At 51.1% G+C, this 20164-nt stretch overlaps 1 protein-coding gene across 1 annotated transcript; it reads left to right on the top strand.

Moving 5' to 3' along the window:
* The first annotated feature begins 11660 nt into the window (after positions 1–11660).
* Positions 11661–15631, top strand: SKIDA1 (SKI/DACH domain containing 1). Its single transcript, XM_049798204.1, is given in 1 exon segment — positions 11661–15631. A coding segment is annotated over 1 exon segment (2574 nt). The 5' UTR covers positions 11661–11696; the 3' UTR covers positions 14271–15631.
* Positions 15632–20164: the final 4533 nt, after the last annotated feature.

Genomic DNA, 20164 nt, shown 5'->3' with positions numbered 1-20164 from the left:
AATATATTGTTTTAGTAAATACAAGAACATTAAATATCCTTCTGAATGACACTTTCTAAATTTGTAGTTACCTTCTGAAAATTGCCAAGCAGCAATCAAGAGTAAATGCATCTCCGGAATATTCAAGCAGAAGTAAAACAAACCAAACCAAACATCTTTCTTTCCTTGATCTTAAAGTTCATGCCTTTAGATATTACCAGGGTGGTGCTTTCCTATTAAATATTACTTGCATCTTCAGCTTTCGAATCACATGGATGCTTTTTACCATCTAAACTGAATTGAGCTTTTATTTGGAGGAGTCCCACAAAAGCCTGCAAGTTTACAAAGAGTGAAAGAGAAGTCCCAAACTGTTATTATCTTAAACAATGACTGCAAGCATGCAACTTCCCAAGTGTGCATGGGGGGAGGAAAGTCACTTCAGAATTATTTTCAGCTAGGTGATATCTAGAAACATCATCTTTTAACTTCTTTTACTTGCTGCTTACGATCTATGCAAAACGTTAATTTCTTGGCGATATATTTAATTTTTTTAAAAAAAAACGTAAAAATCTAGACATCAGTTCTAATCTTTTAAAATAAATTCTCGCACACTCGGAGGTAACTTGCTAAAAATAATCACAGTTCTCCTAGAAAGGATTTTCTTAAAATAACTAGTTCTCTAGAAATTCTTTCCTCATCACAAATATAAGCCCCTACCCGTTTTAATTTAATCTTCCAGAAACAACATGCAAAGACGCATTTTTTTTCCCTTAGAAGATCAATGGCACTTGTTGGAAATTTTCTTGAATATCAAGTTAGTCAATTCTTCCTCTATGTAAATACACGACAAAGTTCAGGTCTGAAATGGCGTACCAAAACAATTTAATTTCTTTTTTTTTTTTTCAGGGGAAAAGAAGGAGACAACAAACACCTTTCCTATAAAACAAATCTTTAAAAATCTCAAACCAACATAAAACAATCACTTCAGGGGAAAAAAAATATCCAGACATCATGGTGCTTACACGAAAAACAGAGTAAGATGTAATCTTCATTTTTGTAAACAGACCATTAAAGCGAGTTCCTTCCAAAAGTCTCTTTGCCTACATTTATTATTCCAAATCCAGTGGTTCGGAGCAGTTTCTCCCGATTTCTTTAAGAAGTCCTGTTCTAAAATCCACCCACAAATAGATGTTACTTTATGCACAAATCCACTGCGGCAGTGGGGTTTGGGTTTTTTTGTTGGTGGTGGTGGTTGGTTGGGGGGGGGGGGGGGTGTTTTACCTTTCCCGTAACACGTGAGCTACAGCCTCACAGGAGCTCCCTCAGTGGATGGCACTTCTAAAGACTCCTCTCTACTTATTCACCCGTTTGCTCGCCGGACCCCCCCGAGCTGCTGCGTGCGAGCGCACCCGCTTGCGGGGGGCCCGGCGGCGGCGGCGGGGCGAGCAGAGCCGCTCGGCGGGAGCTCTTCTCTCCTTCCCTCGCTCCGCCCGGGCAAGCCCCGCCGGCGGAAAGCGGCGCGAAAAGAGGCGGCCGGGGAACAATGGGCAGCGCCTGGAGGAGAGGCAGCCCCGGCTGCGCTTCCTCCGGCCCCGCCGCCGCCCGGCCCCGCTCCCGCCGCTTCCTGCGGCCTCGCACGCCGCTCTGCCGGGGAGCGCGGGCCGCCGCCGCCGGGGGGCTGCCGCCCCGCTCTCTTGCCTGGCCGACGCGGCCCCTCCATGTTACCTACGGCAGCCGCTGACGGGAGACCCCCGCTCACCCTTGAAATCCCCCAGGCAAGCCTGCCAGTTCAGCGCCGCGCTGCCGAGGGCGCCCGCGGATTTACTCGCTCAGCCGCTCACCCCCAAACTCTCCCGCCCCACGGCGCGAAGCGGTGCCGGAGGGGCGAGCGGGGCTGCCCGGCTGGCCCGCCGCCAGCCCCGCTCCCGAGCCTATCCCGGGGTCGGCGGTGCGGGCGGGCCGGCCTATGGGAGCCCTCAGCCCTCCGCCGGCTGCCCCCGACCTCCTGCCACCGGCCCCGCGCCCGCCCGTCCCCTCGCATGCCGTGAGCACTACCAGCAGGAGAGGAGGCAGCACTACAGACGCGCCCCGACCCGGCCGCTGCAGTGCTCGCTTCCTCCCTTCAGGGGACGGTGCTGCGCACAAAAGGCGGCTCAGCATTGTTCTCCTCCCTGACCCCCAAATCCCCTTTCCCCCGCCGCAGAAGCCGCCGGGAGAGGGGAACGGGAAGGACCGGCAGGGAGGACGAAGGCGGGGAGAGGCCAACCGCCCGCGGCGCCGGCCGCTTCGCAGGCTGCCTCGCCATCTTTGCCTTTCCCTAAACTCGCCCTCGTGGCGCACCGGCGTGCCTGCGGCCCGCCCTCGAAGCCCACCTGCCCACGGCAGCCCTCCAGAGCCGGCCCAGAGCTCAGCCGGCGCCGGCGAGCCCTCCTGCCTGCCCCCCACCCCCATCTGCCTGAGCTCCTTCGACCTGCCGCCAGCCCTGCCGAGCGCGCCCACGGCCCTCGGCCCCGCCGCGCCCCTGCCACCTTCCCGCGCTCCCCTGTCCCCCGCCCGCGGTTAGTGGGGTCTTTCACGCGTCACTTCGCCCAGAAATCCCGCTGAGGCTGCCAAGGCACCTCTCCGTGTTTCGATCACCACAGCCTCCTCCTCGAGTTTCCACGTGGGAGCACCCGCTTCACACACCCACGGGGGAAGGAAGAAGAAAAAACCCAAACAAACCACAAAAAAACCAAGCAGTACCAACGCAAGGTAGTAGTTGAGGGTTTTGTCCTCAAATTTATGCAAAGCGTACCGCTTCTTAGTCTTGGTGGGCTCGGTCCAGAGACCGAGCGATATTTCAGCTGCAGCGCTGCCCACTTTGCCGCCCGCGATCCCGAGTCCAGCAGGACGGCACGTTTCTGGCCGCCACGTTAAAAACAGCAGATAGCGGAAAATGAGACACCGGGATCCAGCGGAAAACTCGAAGCGTGTGAGCGAGAGAGTGGGAGCTGCAACTCCACACCATGGAAAAACCATGGCTTGATTTAAATAATTGCATAATATTAGGATTTAACTTATAAATGTTTACATTTGTGTGATTTGATTAACGTCACGTTTGATTTCCTTAAAGCCACTGACAAGGTACTTTAAAACAGGAGATTAACGTCTACCGGTAATATTCAACAGGCAAATCCTCTTCCCTCCGCCCCGTCCTCCCCTCACGCCCGGGCAGGTGGGCACCTCACGCTCCCCAGCCGGTAAGGACTCGCCCCCCTGCCCCCCCCCCCCCCAGGAGCGGGGGCCGTCCCCGCTCCCACGCGTGTCCTGCGGGTCTCTGTCCTCCCACACACACCGCCCCCACCCCCGCACGTGACGGTCGCGGAGGGGATTCCCCCGCAGGCGCCCTCCCCCTGGCACCCCGCCATCCTCCCCGGGGCTCAGCCAGCCTCCCAGTGCGCCTCGCCGGCTCCCCGCGCCGCCTCACGCCCCGCGGCCCGTTCAAACGCCGACGGGCCCCGCCCCCACCCGGCCGTTACCACCACCACCGCCGCCGCCACAGGGACACCCCAACACCCCCCCCCCCCCCCCCCCCCCCCCCGGCGTTGGGCGCTCCCTGAGGCGCAGCCGCTCCAGGGTTTTCCCGGGCTGGAGGGGCAGGGCGCGGGGGGGGGGGAGGCGGAGCGGGGGGGGGAGGGGAGGGCGGCAACGGGGAGGCTCGAGTGCGGCACGAGCGCGGCCGGCGCGGGGAATTGTGGGTAGGAAAGCGGTCGGGCGGCAAAGGAAGCGGCGGGAGGGGGGGAGGGGTGAAAGGTCAGCGGCCGAGAGCCCCCGCGCCCGCGCCAATGGCGGGCGGCGCCTGAGCCGGCGGGCGGGCTCCGCCGCCGCCGCCGCCGCCACACGGGCCGGCCCGGCCCGGCAGCGCCCAGCGCTTCCCTCGCGGCAAGTTGGGACCGCCGCCCTCCCCGGCTGTAAACACCAAGCGTGCGTGTCCCGGGTGGGCGGCCCGGCGCTCCGCGGGGGGACGGGTGGGCCCGGACCTACCCGCCGCCCTTTGTAACGGTTCGCGGCGAGGCCGCGCGCCCGCCGGCCCCGAGCTCTCCGCGGAGCCGAGCGCCGGCGATGTTCGTTTGCACACAACCCCCCCGCACCCCCTCTTTGATGCAGTTTATTCGATCTGCGAATAATTGCAGATTTTTCTCTTCCCCCCGCCCGCTAACCTCCGCTTCCTCTCCCGCCACCTCCTCGCCGGTTACCAGGGAGATCCGTCCCTCCCCGGCAGCGCCGGTGCAGGCGCCCGCCGTGCCTGGGGGGAGACCCCGCACACAAAGGTGCCGGCTCGGGGCCGCCGGGGGTGCCCGGGACGGCCCCGACCCCGCTCCCGCTCCCACCGGCCGCGGCTCGCCGTCGCGGAGACTCTGCGGTGAGTTCGGAGCCGTGAAATCGGCGACTGGGGCTCGCAGCGGGCACCGCTGCGGCGGCGGTGGTCTCCGGCGGCAAACGGAGGGGTCATTTAAATCGCTCCGCAACTTTCGCCCCGTCCCTGGCACCCCCGCCGCCGCCGCCCAGGCTCGGAAGGCAAAGTTTAAGCGAGTCCCCCCTGCCAGCTCTTCGCAAGGAGGCTCGAACGGAGGAGGAAAACGTGAAATGTTCACACGGAGAAGTGGTTCCCTTTGTTCTTTCATTGTTTCTACCCGAACTGGCGGATACAAGGACAAACGCTTACCTTCTCTCCTTTTTGCTCCAAAACACACACGTTCCCATCAGCTTTAAAATGCACGGTCCACCTTGGAAGCGGCTACAAATGTCGAGAGAGTTTGTATTCCATTCTTTTTCGCTCTCTGCTCTTTTTAGCGTAAGATTAAGTTGCCGAGCACGTTGTTGCAAGCTGTAGCCCCCCGCCTTAGTGAATGGTCACGTTTAGGACCCTCCAAGTCCATCCTAATTCTGCCAGTAGAATTGAGGGTATTGGAGGTCTAAACTTTCAAAAGGAAAAGGGCCTGCGTCTATCTAGCAGACCTGAAAATGCACTCCCTTCCTCACTCACTTCCACAAAATGGATATAAACGTTTCACCCCAGACAACTCCATGAAGTATACATTTTAAAGCTTGAATGTAGAAAAGCTGTCCCCTCAGATGAGGTAAGCTAAAAGCAAACTGGCGTGAAGAAAATCTACCTCAGTGGATTCCGCAGCGGGAATCCTCTCTGTCTGGACTTCAAAACAAACAAATAAATAAGAGCATCATGTAGAAATATTAAGCGTAAAGTTTAAAGGGAAACAACCTCAGAGAGGAACGTGCTACCCAGGGTGGAATGGAGGATCGCAGCTTTTCAAAGTGTCCCTTTTTCGCAAAAACTACTGCTTTTCATTTTCCCCCCCCTGTGCGACCAAGGCAGGGGAGAGGAACCCGTTTTCTGCTTTCTTTGTAGTCCAGTTGGTGTTTCGCACCCAGCCGTACAGGCAATATTCCCCCCCCCCCCCCCAACCTTGCTTTAATCTGATTATGATGAGATTTGCTGATACAATGAATATTTGAAATGATCCTTGTGTCTTAGTGAGCGGGATGCATTTTTCAGGCTCCCGTTTCCAAGGCTCCCCGCCGTAGAGAGAAGAGGAGCGGTGGGGAGACCCCGGGGGAGGGGGGGCTGTAGAGGTGGCAGCCCCCTCCTCCAGCGCCCAAGGGCACCGGATTCATTCAGCCCAACTCCCCCGGCCGGTGGTTGGAGCGGGATCCATAAGTGCCTTTTCCCCCACGCATCATCACGCCTTTCCCAACTGAAAAATAAACAAATTTTTTAAAAAGAGAGAGAGAGAGAATGCAGACGACCCAAGTAATTGTGGGACCGGGAGTGCGTGTTGTCTCACCCCCCTCTCCTCCGCCCCCTCCCCCCCATGTGGCCTTAATAGCAAACTGGAAGGCCGGTTTATTTCATAGGGCCATATTACAACCAACAAGGTAAATAGGGAGTCGTGGGGGGAGAAGGAGGGTGGGAAGGGGGGGGGGGGGAGAGAGGGAGGGGGCTTTTCTTTGATAGCTTTTAATTGGAATTGAAACATTCTGGGGCTGTAAACATTCTTTATTTATTCAGCACACATAAGCGGGCATTGTTTTATCACCATCGTAATTACGGTGTCCTTTAAACTGGCTGATAGCAAAGGAGATAAGGGAATGCGCCTGTAGCTGCAGATCAAATCGCTGGCTCTCCCCTCTCCCCAGGTCACCAGGATCCACACGGTCCTTGGAGATGAGGAGCGCCGGAAGATTGTGGCCTGGCCATCCCTTACGTCATGAAAGTGATTTGTACCACATTGCTAATTTGGTGCAATTCATAACCTCCTGATCTCCTACGTTTGCAACTGCTTTTCAGTTTGCAGGGTATGTTTTTTAAGATGTAGTTCCCCAGTGCAGAAATTAAGGGTGATCACCTATGTGCAGGAGAGGATCTTGTTTCCCAATGTTTGTTGCTTTACCTTTGTCTAATTAAAAATGCAAACTTTTAGGATCCTTTCAGAACAAAGCCTCACCAAATCCCCTTTACGTCCAAGGATTTGCAAATTTATAAAGGCTGCATTGAATTCAGCATGGGTCAAGGGGCAAAAAAAGGGTAGAAGGTCACTGCATTTTGATTATGGGTCAGTAAACAACATGGCATGTAGTATGTGTCCAGAAACTCCTGCTAAAAAGTATTTTAAAACTACCATGAGCACCAAACTCAAGAAATAGTCTTAGCCCGTGGTGATTATAAATTGCACAAAATTCTAGTCTGCAAGTGACACCTCAGCCCCCACGGAAAAAACACAACTTAAAAAGCGCCTAGCAGAACTTTGCATTGCTGCTTTGTTTACCAAAAAAAAAACACCAAAAAAACCAAAAAACAACCAAACAAACAAACAAACAAAAAAAAACACACAAAGAAAAAGACAAAAAAAAGTAAAAATGAAAAAAGAAAAAAGAAGAAAAAACCAGCAACCCTGAAACTCCTAGGCATAAGAGTGTTAGCCAGGTTATGATTTTTTTTTATTTTTTTTTTTCAGACTGATTGTTGGCATTTCTTTGTCCTACACATTTAGGAGATTTAGTTATACATTCTGATTTGTTGTCATACTGGAATTTATGTCAAATTTTAGGTACTACAGTTACTTTTGGCTCACTTTAAGATAGCAGAAGGATCCTATTATACTGTTCTTTGACCCTATTATATTTACGTTACTGGACTCTTTGTGCTAGCCTTTAGCTGCTTTCTATCTGTGTCCTCCTTGAGCAAAATATCCCCAGCAATATCTAAAAGCAGAGTATAGGGTTAGAAAACCAGTTCTCCTTCGAAATATATATTTCTGCCCAGCGTCACGAAAGCAAAAGGTTTATTTAATGCTTGTCAATACCTGAAGGCATGGTCCAGCACTTAACAAATAATAATAAATAATAATAATGCTCTAATAATGTGGCAATCCTAGTGTGAAAATGCACATGACCTCTTAGGTTTTCCCGAAGATTTTCAAAAGAATTCTCCCCATTAGTGCAACCGCTGGTGGACATCGCTGTTGCATTTCCCAACGAAACGTTTAAAAGACTGTAAATGGTGTGTGCATTACTTCATTGCAGAAGGAAGAGGTCAGGCTGAATTGCGCTGATATTTAAACATAATCATACTATGAAAATAAATCAAAACATCACGTAAAAGGAGTATTTTAAATGTTACACACATTTTCTTTCTGGAATGACGTGGTTAAGCACTTCCCCGCGAGCACATATATTTTAACACAAGTTTACAAAAATGAAAGTACACGATTTCCAATAAATGGGAATAGGTCTACAGCGAGGTATTATGAATATTATTTTGCTCTTTCTTTCCTAATGAGGTTTATCCTTCGGCCAGACAGCTTCAAGACTGAAATACTACTGACTATAGAGTGTAGATTGCAGATTGCACGCTACTCAACGTGAAAAGGAGCACGTTTGATTGATAGTCTCTGTGTGTGCGTGCGCCTATACACACAACTCTCTGTATATGTATTTGGCAAAACCGGGCATCTCTGGGCGTCCTTATCTTAAGAAATGAGAGACAAACACCCATCCCTTTAATCATGTTCATCTTTGATCACCAGCGAGGGTGACACAGTCCACAAAATTAACAAAGAAACTCCCTTGCTTTTGAGAGGGAGCGACATATACATCTGGGTCTGCACACACATGCACGACGTACACACGGACACACGAACACGCAGGCATACACCCCGGCTCCCAGTAAGTAAATTATTGCATAACTTTTCATGTAATTGATACCAGGCACCTTTAATTTTTCATTTTCATTCTTTTGGCCAGCTTTCACATTAACAACCTAAGCCATAAATGTTGGTGGCTATTGATCGCAATCCCCTGTGTGCGTGCAAATCCATTTTCAAGTCCCCTGCCTTTAATGTGCGTGTGCGTGTGCAAGGGGCCTCCGCCGGCTCTTTATCAGGATCTTCCCCCCAGCCTGCTTGAAGACGACCCCGGATACACAACGTGTGCTGATGGCCAAGGGAAAGCACACGCACACGCACACACACAGACACACACACACAAAAAGAAAAAGAAAGAAAGAAAGAAAGAAAGAAAGAAAAAAAAAAAAAAAGCAAGCCAACACAAACAAACGATGGAGAAGTAGAGAAACAGAGGTCTCCGTGCGAGATGCGGAGAAAGATATGCAACCGAAAGTGTGTGTAAGTATACGGTGGGGATGTGTAGGTTGGGCGCCTGACATTTCCCAAGACTTCTGGTGGGTTTCTCCCCGTCGACATTTGGCTCTGCCTCGACCCCGGTGCTCATGGCCGCACCTTTCGGGAGATGGAGGTTTGCCGAAGAGCCGCCACCAGTTTTAAACGTTTGGTAGCGCCGGAATCGAAGGAACAAAAATAATGCATTTTTAAAACAGTTGCCGAATCCCACTGCCCGGCTGTCACCGGCAGTACGTGGGTGCGGGTGCCCGTGGCTCCCGGCGTGCGAACGCACGCGTGGATTTACACGGGAAGCCACCCCAGCCGAACTACCTGGCAAATAAAGGACTTTTCAGCCCACCGGGGCTTTTGGTAACGTCTTCTGAGCAGCTTTCTCGGAGTTTACTGTTCCTTTGCTGTTGACTCCATAGCCTTAACCTTAAAGCAGGGGGAGGAGAGCAGCGGGGAGGGGGTGGGGGTGTTGGCAGCATATAAGTACATCAGGAGGAATTTTTAAACGACCTTATTGTCTCTAGCTCTAGAAAGACTACGATGATTTCTTTTTAGCGCCAGCAGCTGTTTTCTCTCGAAACTTTGCTTTCAGCCTCAGCATATACCAGGGTGCCTCTCACCCGAGGCAGACAGAGAAAGGCAAGGCTGGGCGATCCAGATGCAAGGCGAGGGAAGGCGAACTCCGCGGATGGTCTTAGCTGTGCCGAGGCATTGTTCACTGCTGCCTATCGGTTACGTTTAAAGGCTGAAATATCACGAGATCCACTCAGTGATCCTTTTCTAATTCGAGGGACAAAATGTAATTTGCTCTAGCTCTGCTTTCTCGGATGGGAATGCTATCCCCAGGTTTCAAAGGGAAGAACTAGGCATCGCGGTTCGCGCACACATGGATTAAGTTGAGCAGCGGCGATTACATCTGCGCTGAGAGCAACAGTAGTCTAGGGCTGACTTTTCAAATCTCAGCCCTCCGAGTTAGAGGCTCCCTTGAATAGACTTCCTCCATTCCCGGATGCACTTCTCCAAATTCCCACTTCTCTCTAGAATTCCTGCGAAATTGGGGGCTCGCCTGCATTTCGCCTTGGCATGCAAAGCTGCGTTTTTGCAGAGTGATCATGCGCTTTATTTTAGCTGTACCTGACGGGGTAACACGAACTCCACGCACCATATTGCCAATACGCGGAGTGGATATTGACGTTTGGGACTGAAGATTGGTTGGTTTTTTTTGCCCTCGGTCGATTTTTTGCCAAGTCCCAGAAATATGAGATGTCTCATTAATCTCGCGGATATGTCTAATTCTGGATGTGCAGTGATACATAAAAGTGCTCGTGTTTGTATCCAGCGGAACACTGGATGCACGGCAGAGATTGGCGATTTTTTTTTTTTTTTTTTTTTTTTTTTTTTTTTTTTTTTTTGTAGCGCCTAACGTGCAAACCGCAAGCATCACTTTAACGTGACAAGGGAGAGGCATGCAGCTATCGCAACATTTGCGAAATCCTCGTTCCTGACACTCGCATAATTTAACGTTCCTAAGAAGAGGTTAAACCTTCATGCTGCTTCTTCAAATTGATTTTAAGGGGCTGCTATAAATGGAACATCAAAAAGCTGCGGCAGGGCTGCTCCGAGCGGAATATGCAAACTGCGAGCCAGGAGCATCCTAGCCCGTTGCAATATCGTACATTGTGTGCGCCAGCACTTTTTTGTTATTACGTAAAGGCTCTTGGAAGCACCTTGGATATTTTACATTCTCCTTTCTCTGCTGGAAGCAATCAGCACGCAGGAATCCTGACGTGGGCTCTGGGACTATAGGACATTCCAGCTCGCGATCCAGCACGGTTAATCGTGAAAAGTGTATACATTTCTGGCTTATCTATGCTTTGTTATGGGTCTGACGTGAGCCCACGTCCTCCTCCCCCCGCCCGCAATATTACAGGCAGAATTTCAGTTAAAAGTGTTACAGTATCACGGTGCGGGAACCCGTGGTATTCAGACAGCAAAATAACCTTAGTCCCCGGCTGTAAAAAGCTAATTAAGCAGAAGAGGAAAATCAAGAGAAACTCGAAAATGTAAGTATTCCCTCTCGTTAACAACCGAGCATTTAACTTTGGAGCCTCAGAAAGGGAAATACCAGGCTGTTCTGCACGTTTTCGCTAAGCTTCATTTTCCACACAATGCAGAATAAAACGCTAGTTTAAAGCGGCTACGTTACCGAAGGATTTTCCATCTCTACCATCAGACTTACGTCCTTTAAATTCACGGCATGCACAAAAGAGCAACGTTTGTCCAAAACGGGCTAAAAATATACGAAGCGATAGGGAAAAAAGCACACAAATCCTTCCTCGGAAGCTAGCTACGAGGAAGTCTGAGAGGTCTGAGTGTGTTTGAGCTCGGATTGTTTAATAGAAAGATTTATATACTAACTGTATTATTTACTTTGGGAGGGGAGGTGGCAGTATAAGGGTATGCTAATTAGTGGGAGATTTTTTGGGGGAAGGGGTGGAATATCAATTTTTATTGCATCACCTGTCAGGAGTGTCCAATCAGCGTTGGCTTTAGGGGAATTAATTGATGAAGGTGTCTCCGGACGAGCTCACTTCACTCTGTCATTTTATTTGTAGCTAAAGCAGCGGCGGGAATAGCAGCTGCATTTCTTTTCTCTTCCTCCCTTCACATTCCATTATCATAGTTTCCAATGGAAAAGCAGGGAATGAAAGGGAACAGGTACTGATCTTCAGCAGCAACTTAGAGAAACACTTTGGCAAACCTGATTTTTAAGATTATATATTGATTGTAGCCTCACGGTATTTTTTTAATTTATTTTTTTTTCATTTTGTCTAAAGTTTGGCACCTCATTCACCAGGAATAACAGCCTTTGTTATATTTTATTAGCAGGATGCCTTGAGACAAATACAGCATCTGGCTGAGGATTGTGTGTGTGTGGCTTTTTCTTTTTTTTTTCCCCCCCTTTTTTTCCCCCCCCCAATCTCTCTCTCTCTCTCTGCAAATGCTGGGAATAATTTAATTCACGAAATGGGAGACCTGAAGTCGGGTTTTGAAGAGGTGGATGGCGTGAGGCTCGGCTACCTCATCATTAAAGGAAAGCAAATGTTTGCACTCTCCCAGGTTTTTACAGACCTGCTCAAAAACATCCCGCGAACTACCGTGCACAAGCGAATGGATCATTTAAAAGTAAAAAAGCATCACTGCGACCTGGAGGAGTTGAGGAAACTCAAAGCCATCAACTCCATCGCTTTCCACGCCGCCAAATGCACCCTGATCTCCAGAGAGGACGTGGAAGCCCTTTACACATCCTGCAAAACCGAACGGGTCCTTAGGACGAAACGGAGGAAAATAAGCCGGGCGCTGTCGACCACCGACCTCCGGCCGGAGCTCGCACCCACCGACCCCTTCTCCGGCTTCTGGAAGGAGAACAAACTTTGGCTGGGTTTGAGCGACTCTCCCCGGCCCCTGCTGCCCATCAGGAGGAAAGCTTTGCGTCCGGGGGACACAGCCTTGCTACCGGCCTCTCATCTACCTCACATTTTTAGTAAATACACTGGCCACAGCTACCCAGAAATCGCTCGGGCGCCTTGCAAACCCCCCCGTAAACTATGAAACGGCGCCGGGGCGCGCAGCTGCGCGCCCCTCCGCGCCCGCCGCCCGCCCGCCGCCCGCCCCCCGCCCGCCGCCGCCGCCGCGGCGCGGCCGCGGCTCCCGGCCGCCGGCCCCCCGCCCCTGCCCGCCCGCTGCCGCCGCCGCCGCCACGGGGCGGCCGCCGCCGCCGCCGCCGGCGCGCTGGGCCCCCCCGGCGGCGCCCGCCGGCCCCTGGCCGCGCCGCGGCCCTGCCGGCCCCGCGGCGCCCCGCGGCTGCCGCTGCCGCTGCCCCGCGGCTTCGGGCCGCCGCCGCCCGCCTTCCCCGAGAGCGGCAGCAGCGACTCGGAGTCCAGCTGCTGCTCCGGCCGCGCCGCCCACGACTCGGACTGCGGCTCCAGCCTCTCCAGCTCCAGCGAGGGCAGCTCGGAGGAGGAGGACGAGGAGGAGGACGACGACGACGAGGAGGGCAGCGGCGCCTCGGACTCCAGCGAGGGCAGCTCGGAGGAGGAGGAGGAGGAGGAGGAAGAGGAGGAGGAGGAAGAGGAGGAGGAGGAGGAGGAGGAGGAGGAGGACAGCACCTCGGACTCCGACTCCAGCTCCGTCTCCAGCCAGGTCTCGGTGCAGAGCATCCGCTTCAGGCGCACCAGCTTCTGCAGCCCGCCCGGCGTGGTCCACGCCAACTTCTTGTACCATCTGGCGGCCGCCGCCGCCCCCCGGCCGCCGGCCCCGGCCCCGGCCCCGGCCCCGGCCCCGGCCCCGGCGCCGGCGCCGGCCCCGGCGGAGCCCGGCGGGCTGCCCGCCCTCCGCGGCCCTCCCGGCGGAGTCAAGCCGGAGCTGCCGGAGGAGTGGGGCCGCCCCGGCTGGGCTCCCGCCGCCCCGGCGCTGCGCTGCTCCGGCGGCCTGGGGAGCTGCTTCGCGGAGATAAGAGACGATAGGGTATCCGAGATCACATTCCCACACTCTGAATTTTCCAATAATGCCAAGAGTACTGACCTAACAATTAACTGTGTTGCAAAGGGGGCCTCTTCACCTAGCCCAAAGACAAACAATGCATTTCCACAACAAAGAATACTCAGAGAGGCAAGGAAATGCCTTCCAGCAACTACTACACACCGTGCAGATAACAATACAATAGCTGCTAGGTTCTTAAATAATGATTCTTCATCAGCGGCAGCAAATTCAGAGAAAGATTCCAAAATCCCTCATTGTATTGAATTTGCCACGGATTTGCCCTCTTTACAAACTGATCCTGAGGAGGATGCTGCTTCTCCAGGGGCAGCAGCAGCAGCTGAGCTCCACTGCACTGATACAGGCAATAAGGCATTGCCATTCCTGCACAGCATTAAAATCAAAATAGAGGACAGCAGTGCGAACGACGAGTATGAGCCTGATCTTACAACACATAAGCTAAAGTGTGAGTGCAATGATACTAAGGATGAGTTTTACGGTGTGACTGAGAGTAATAACCAGGACGCTTTATTAACAGCCAAGGAAGATTCTGCATGCACTGAGAAAGAAACCACTTCCTTAAACCCGCTGACTCAGAGTCAGGTCCTCTCATGCACTTTAGGTACTCCAAAACCTGAGGATGGGGAGTATAAATTTGGAGCAAGGGTGAGAAAAAATTACAGGACACTGGTTTTGGGAAAGCGACCTGTACTGCAGACTCCTCCAGTCAAACCAAATTTGAAATCAGCTCGAAGCCCACGTCCTACAGGTAAAATTGAGACACATGAAGGAACACTGGATGATTTTACAGTTAACAATAGACGCAAAAGGGTAGCCAGCAATGTAGCATCAGCAGTGAAAAGGCCATTTAATTTCATGGCAAATTTTCCCTGTCCACCATCACTAATTATTGGCAATGATGGGGATTTGTTGCCAGCTTATTCCTTAAACACCACTAAGGATTCCCAACCACCTCACAAGGCCCATCCTGTATGGAAATGGCAGCTGGGCGGTTCTGCAATACCTCTTCCACCTAGCCACAAATTCAGGAAATTTAATTAATAAAATAGTATGGAAAATATTTTCTTGAACCACCTTTAACTTTCTTATGTTTTTTAAACTCTGCAGGATGGTTTGTACAAGCCCATTAATGCTATACACACTTTTGGAATCCTGTTTTATCACATTGTGAAGACAGAAACTGGATTACTATTTTCTTTACCATTACAACAGTGGTATTTTGGTTTGGTTTGGGTTTTTAAATTTTTTTGGTTCTGTTGCATTTGTTTTGTTGTTGGTTTTTGTTTTTGGGTTTGTTTTTTTTGTTTTTGTTTTGTTTTGTTTTGTTTTGTTTTGTTACATTCCACAGAGTACTTCAGGCTAAAGACTCAAGTTAAACTCAGTTATTATGGTAGAGCTGGAACACTTTACTGTTTAAATGCTAATAATGCACCAGTACCTCAATTCAACTGCTGCAAATAAATGTCAAAAGGTTGAATAATAAATATTAGAATGAGCCATTAAATTTATGCACTAGATTTCGAAAATGGAAGTCTAACTGTTAATTCAGTTAAAGTTTGTTAAGTTACATGGTTGCACAGTAAGGGTTCACTATAATTCAATGTGGCAGCAGCCTACTTTTTGGGAGCTTTGTTTTCGGGTGCAGGGGTGTCTTTTTCGAAGAGCAGTTGCACTTACTCCTTTTTTCTCTGGTTTGGAAAGGCTGGGGTCCGCCTGCGACCCCAGCGCTGAGAAAAGCTGCCTCATCTGAAACCAGTAAATAAATGTGGAATTCTATTTTTGGTAAAAGGGTGTGTTTTTACTTGTACAGCCACTCTTTGCAATTGGGAAGCCTTTTTGTTTCACCCAGAGGTCTTAAATAAGGTTACTGTTACCCACTAATGTCATGCTTAAGTTGTGGTCTGAACATGCCCCTTACAAACTTGCAAAGCAACTAAAATATTTGCCCGGCCAGCAGTACAATTTATGGTCCAGCCCCTCACGCTGGCTGGAGGAAATAGCAAAGCAGTAAATACAACACAGAAAGTGAAACGAGAGGCCGTAAGTGGAAAGAATACACAAAATGAGAAGACCGTGTTATTCATAGCTTTTTGGCATCAAAACTCAGGCGTTTCAACCGTGTTACACTTCCCGGTTCTAACCTCATCTCTTGAAATTTGTTGTCGTGGGGTGTTCGTTGTTGTTTGTTTGGTTGGGGTTTTTTTGTTGTTGTTTTTTTTTGTTGTTTTTTTTTTTTTTTGCCATGCCATCTTCTCTATGTAGCAGAAACATTTCTACTGCACGTGACAATCAGAGGCAATTATCTATATTTGCACTTAATATCGAAATAGTCGAACAGGCAGACTTCTAGAGTCTAGCCCTCGGTAAAACATGCTGGTATAATATATTGTGATGATGGAAGCAGTAAATCAAAATTATGGAAATTTGCACTGTTGAAAAGCATGCTTTAGCTTTATTTTCAATTAAAAACACTGTTTAAAAAAATTTCCTGATTCCATACACTTTGAATTATTGCAGTTATCCGTGGTTTCCTCTCCGTTTGTAAGTTCACTGTTTTTATTTGGAGGAAATACGCTTCAAGAGGTTAACTGTTTCCCTCCCTCCCCGCCCCCCCCAACCCCTCGAAAAGAAAGGGAAGGGGGGGGGGGAAGAGAGAGAAAGGCTGAAGGCCGAGGTGGAGGCAGAGCTGAGGACGGGGGAAGGTCTCTCTTGCGGGGGGAGGACGGGTACAGCAACTCTGAAAACAGCCTGAAAAGTTTGCAGCTTGAGAAAGGCAGTTATAATTGAGTTGCTGAATCAGCAGAGTTTAGGATGAATAATTGCTGGTTTCTTTCTTTGGATTAGCATTTTATTTATACTAGATCATTCCCAAATTAAATTTTAAGGATTCCACTCATCGATCAATCCCGGGAGAATAATTTATCGTAAATCAAAAAAGGAAAACAAAGCAACAATGTAATGTTTACTGTCTGACTCAAAGTCAACATTTCTGCTGGCAATCCTCTGCCTGGGTTTCAGTTTTTTAATTCCTGCCTTTTGTGATGCCCTCTGCCAACCCCTCGTGTCTCTAAATATTCCAAGCAGTCACTAACTGATTTCAGCTCTGTTTACTATATCCACACCGTAGTTTTCCTCTCATTGTAAAAGGCCTTGTCTAAGAATACCTGCAGCCAAATATATTTAGAAAGAGTAAACAATTGCCTTTCAGTGGAGTAACCCTTCCCCCCTGCATGCACACGCGCACACACGCACACGCACACACATCACTTTAAACTGCCAATTGCAAAAGGTGCATTGCATACTTAACCGCTCTGCTGAAATTACGATGGTCATGAAAAATCTGCTTACTAAAGTTGTTCTGAGATGAATGTTTACATTCGTATGTTTAGAGCTGCACAGATTACAGCCTTATTTCCAGAGAACTGTAAATACGTACAAAATGTACTGCTCAGGAAAGCCCCCCGCTCTGTTAGAAAGCCGTGTCTGCTTGACAAAGATCTTCCCTTGACAAAAAAAAAAAAAAAGAAAAAAAAAAAAAAAAAAAGAAGAGCCAAAAGCTACAAAGGTGCAATATGCAAACTTAAAACCTAAAATTTCGCCTTGTCAATTAAACAACGTATCACTTTCAAAGTAACTCCATCCCCTGACCCTGTTTACTTCCAATTAGAGATATGCTGATTTGGCCAGGAATTGTAAATTACAGAGGTGTCTTTTCAGGTTCCCAAAATAATCCTGGGAGAGGGGGAGGGGGAGGAATAAGCATAAATTTATACCAAATAGGCTCTGCAGAGTTGAGGATGTGAAATATGGCGCCCAGCCCTGCCAGCAGCCCGGCAGCTCCAGGCCCAGCAGCTCCAGGCCCGGCAGCAGGAGCAGGGCAGGGAGCACCCTGGGCCCGGCACCCACCGGGCACCCCCGGCAGCCTGCTCCGCTGGGCTCCCTGCCACACAGGGAACATCAAAAGGCAAGAAGTTAAACAGCCAAATAATTTTCACACGTGTACACCTCAGTTTAGCGCAAGCCACTAACAAGGACATTCGTGTTTTTACTGCCGTTGGAGAAATTAGCCAGGTATAATAACTCACTAGGGGGAAAAAAAAAAAAAAAGCTATTCTTTCCAATTCTGGTAGTTTGGTAACTCTTTCTGACGGCATTTAATTATTATTGCAAGCAGAGTTCATAATAATTTCAGCCTTAATAATATAAAGTCATATCATCAAGTTACGTAAAAATAACCAATTTTCTCCCATAAAGGTAAGTTCTCATAACGAGGAAAACCAAAGGTTTTTCAAGTGAGCCAGGTTACCATTTTGTTGCAATGTTTACACGTGCTAGAACTTAAAATGTATTAGTAATGAATCGCCACCATTTTCCAGTTCCTGGTGTACACAAAAATCAACAGAATTTTCTAGAGGAAAAAGCAACTGAGGGAAGCGCGTGTACTTTATGGACTACACTCCATAGGTATTTGCCACAAGTAGAGTTCACCAGTAAATTTATTGGAAAGATTTCTGCTGCCAGATGGAAGACAAAAGGAAGTTTTGGACTATGTTTAATTCTCTAGAGCATTAAAAAGGGAACACGTGTAATGCCTTCAGCAACGAGGTATATTGCCTTAAAAGATGTAACTTGCCGTTTACAACAATTTACTTCAAGAAGTGATTGTTCTATAACCTACACTTACTTGACTACAGCGGGATAATCTCTTTGCCGGTTGTTTATTTAAAACGCCACTACTAGCAATAATGCAAAATAGTGGTAGCTGTTCTGTGAAGTTTGCTGTTCAATCAATTCACTTGGTGATTTTTTTACATGGTTTCTGATTCTTTTTCCTCTAACAGATTTAGTTGCCAATAAATTAAAGTTTCTGCAGAAATGAGAGCAATGCTATCATGTTTGTGTTTGTCACCGTTCACACGTGCGAGTGGCTGAGGCAGAGAGGGGTAAAAAAGTGGCTTTTTCGAGCCACGGCAGTAATCCGCAAGAAAATATTCTACATACGCAGGTTAGAGAACGCGAAACACGGATAACGTTGTTAATTGTGGTTTTTATGGTTAAGAGGATTGCTGGAAAGAATATGCAATGGCTCATCCTGGGATCTCTTTGGTCAGCTTGGAAGTACAAAAGGAGGGCGAGCGCCTGAAAATTAAAAGCCCTGGCCAGCAAAGTAAGGAGGGAGGCATTGGGATCTACCTTGCTTAAGTCATGCTTGCAGACATGACCCGTTCCCCTGGTATTTAGCCCTGCAACCGCGCCTACAGAAAGCGCGGTCTAACAGCTCATGGGCCAAGCACGGGGCTCCTGGCTGCAGGGCGGCCAGGGCTCGCCAGTGAGGGCTGCGGCCTGCCCGAAAACCTCTCGGGAAGAGACAGCTAACCGGTTTTAGGCCTTCCACGGTGCATTTTTTTCACTGCGCTGATATAATTATTTGCCGTGCCCTAGGCCCCTCTCTCTCCCCCTCTCCCTTTCACTCCGAGGCGGCCTCACAAGCCCCCGCTTTAAAAGGCCCGAGATGTTTTGCATGAAGCGCTCACAATAGGGGTTGAGAGAATTGACAGTTTCAAAAACAAGGCGCCCTGTCCTTTCCAGATGCCGAGGACCCCTCTCCCGCACCATCTCTCGTTTGCTCCTCGCTGCTGGTGGCTTTATCCTTAGCATTGCAAATATACGGCAACAGCTGTGTTTGTAAACAGGGGGGAGGCCGGCGGGAGCCCCGCCGCCGCCGGCCCTGCTCTCTGCTCTGCTCTGCTCCGCTTCGCGCAGCGCGCTGCCTCCGCTGGCCGCCGCTTTGCTGCCTCACCAGCCACCGCCTGGAAATTAAAAGGAAAAAAAAAAAAAAAAGAAAAAAAAGAGGGAGAGGGAGATTTAAAAAAAAAAAAGAAGGGAGCGCAGCCGGGGCGCGGGAGGAGCGGCGGCCCTCGAGCGGCGGCCCTGCTCGGCGGCGGGGCGGCCCCTGCGCGGCGGGCCCGGGGGACAGCGCGCCTCGGGCCGCCATCTTGCCCGGCGCCACACAGCCTCCCCCTGGCACCCTGGCCCGGCTCCCCGGCTCCCGGAGCGGCTCCCCGCGGCCGGGCGGGGGGGCGGCGCGGCAGCCCGCGGGGCCCCCGGGGGCTCCCGCACTTCAAAGCGGCCTCTCGGCGGGGCCGCGGCTCCCAGCCCGCTCCCCCCCTCCGGTTCCTCCGCCGGGGCGTCCATCTTCCCGGGCTCTCCCGTGGCGCGGCCCCGGCACCGCCGCCTCCCGCTCTGCCTTCTCCGTGCGCGGGGGGCCGCGGCCGGCGAAAAGCGTCGGGGGGGAAGCCCGCGGTGGTTCCGCGGGGCCCTCGGGGAAACTGCCGGGCGAGGGGCCGGCGCGGGCGGCCCCGGGCCGCGGCGGGGAGGCGGCCGGGGAGCCGCCCGCGGGGCCCGGCGCTGGGGGAGGCCTGGGGGCTTCGGGAGAGCGCTTGGGGGCTCCGGAGGAGGCCTGGAGGCTCGGCGGAGGCCGTGCGCCCTCCGCCCCCGCGGAGCCGGCCCGGGAAGCGGGGTCAGCGCGGAAAGTGCAACAGGGGCTGTTTGCTCTTGCGTCTAAAATGCAGTCGGGGCTGTAAAGCGTGTGAAATTACGCACTGGTCTCTTAAAGAGTGGCTAATTTATAGTAAATAGCGAGGGCTTTGTAAATGGCTTTATTATGTTGTTTCTTGTTAATTGTTGAGAAAATCCCCATTGTTGAGTGTGAATGGCTTTATGGGCTAACCCGGTCTCCGGTGCAATCCAGGGGCAGTAAATGGCCGCTCCGCTAATGTGGCCCGTAGCGAGAAGCCGGCACCAGCCGCGGTGACCTTTGCGCGGCGGGGCCGGGGTGCCCGGAGGGGCCGGGCCGGGCCGGGCCGGGCCGGGGCTGCGACGCCGGGCCGGGCAGCGGGGCCGCGCGGTGGCCGGGGCGTGCGGCGGCCGCGCTA

Source organism: Accipiter gentilis, chromosome 4, assembly GCF_929443795.1.
Source record: "Accipiter gentilis chromosome 4, bAccGen1.1, whole genome shotgun sequence".
In the NCBI taxonomy this organism is placed as follows: Eukaryota; Metazoa; Chordata; class Aves; order Accipitriformes; family Accipitridae; genus Astur; species Astur gentilis.
This window is presented reverse-complemented; position numbering and strand designations above follow the sequence as displayed.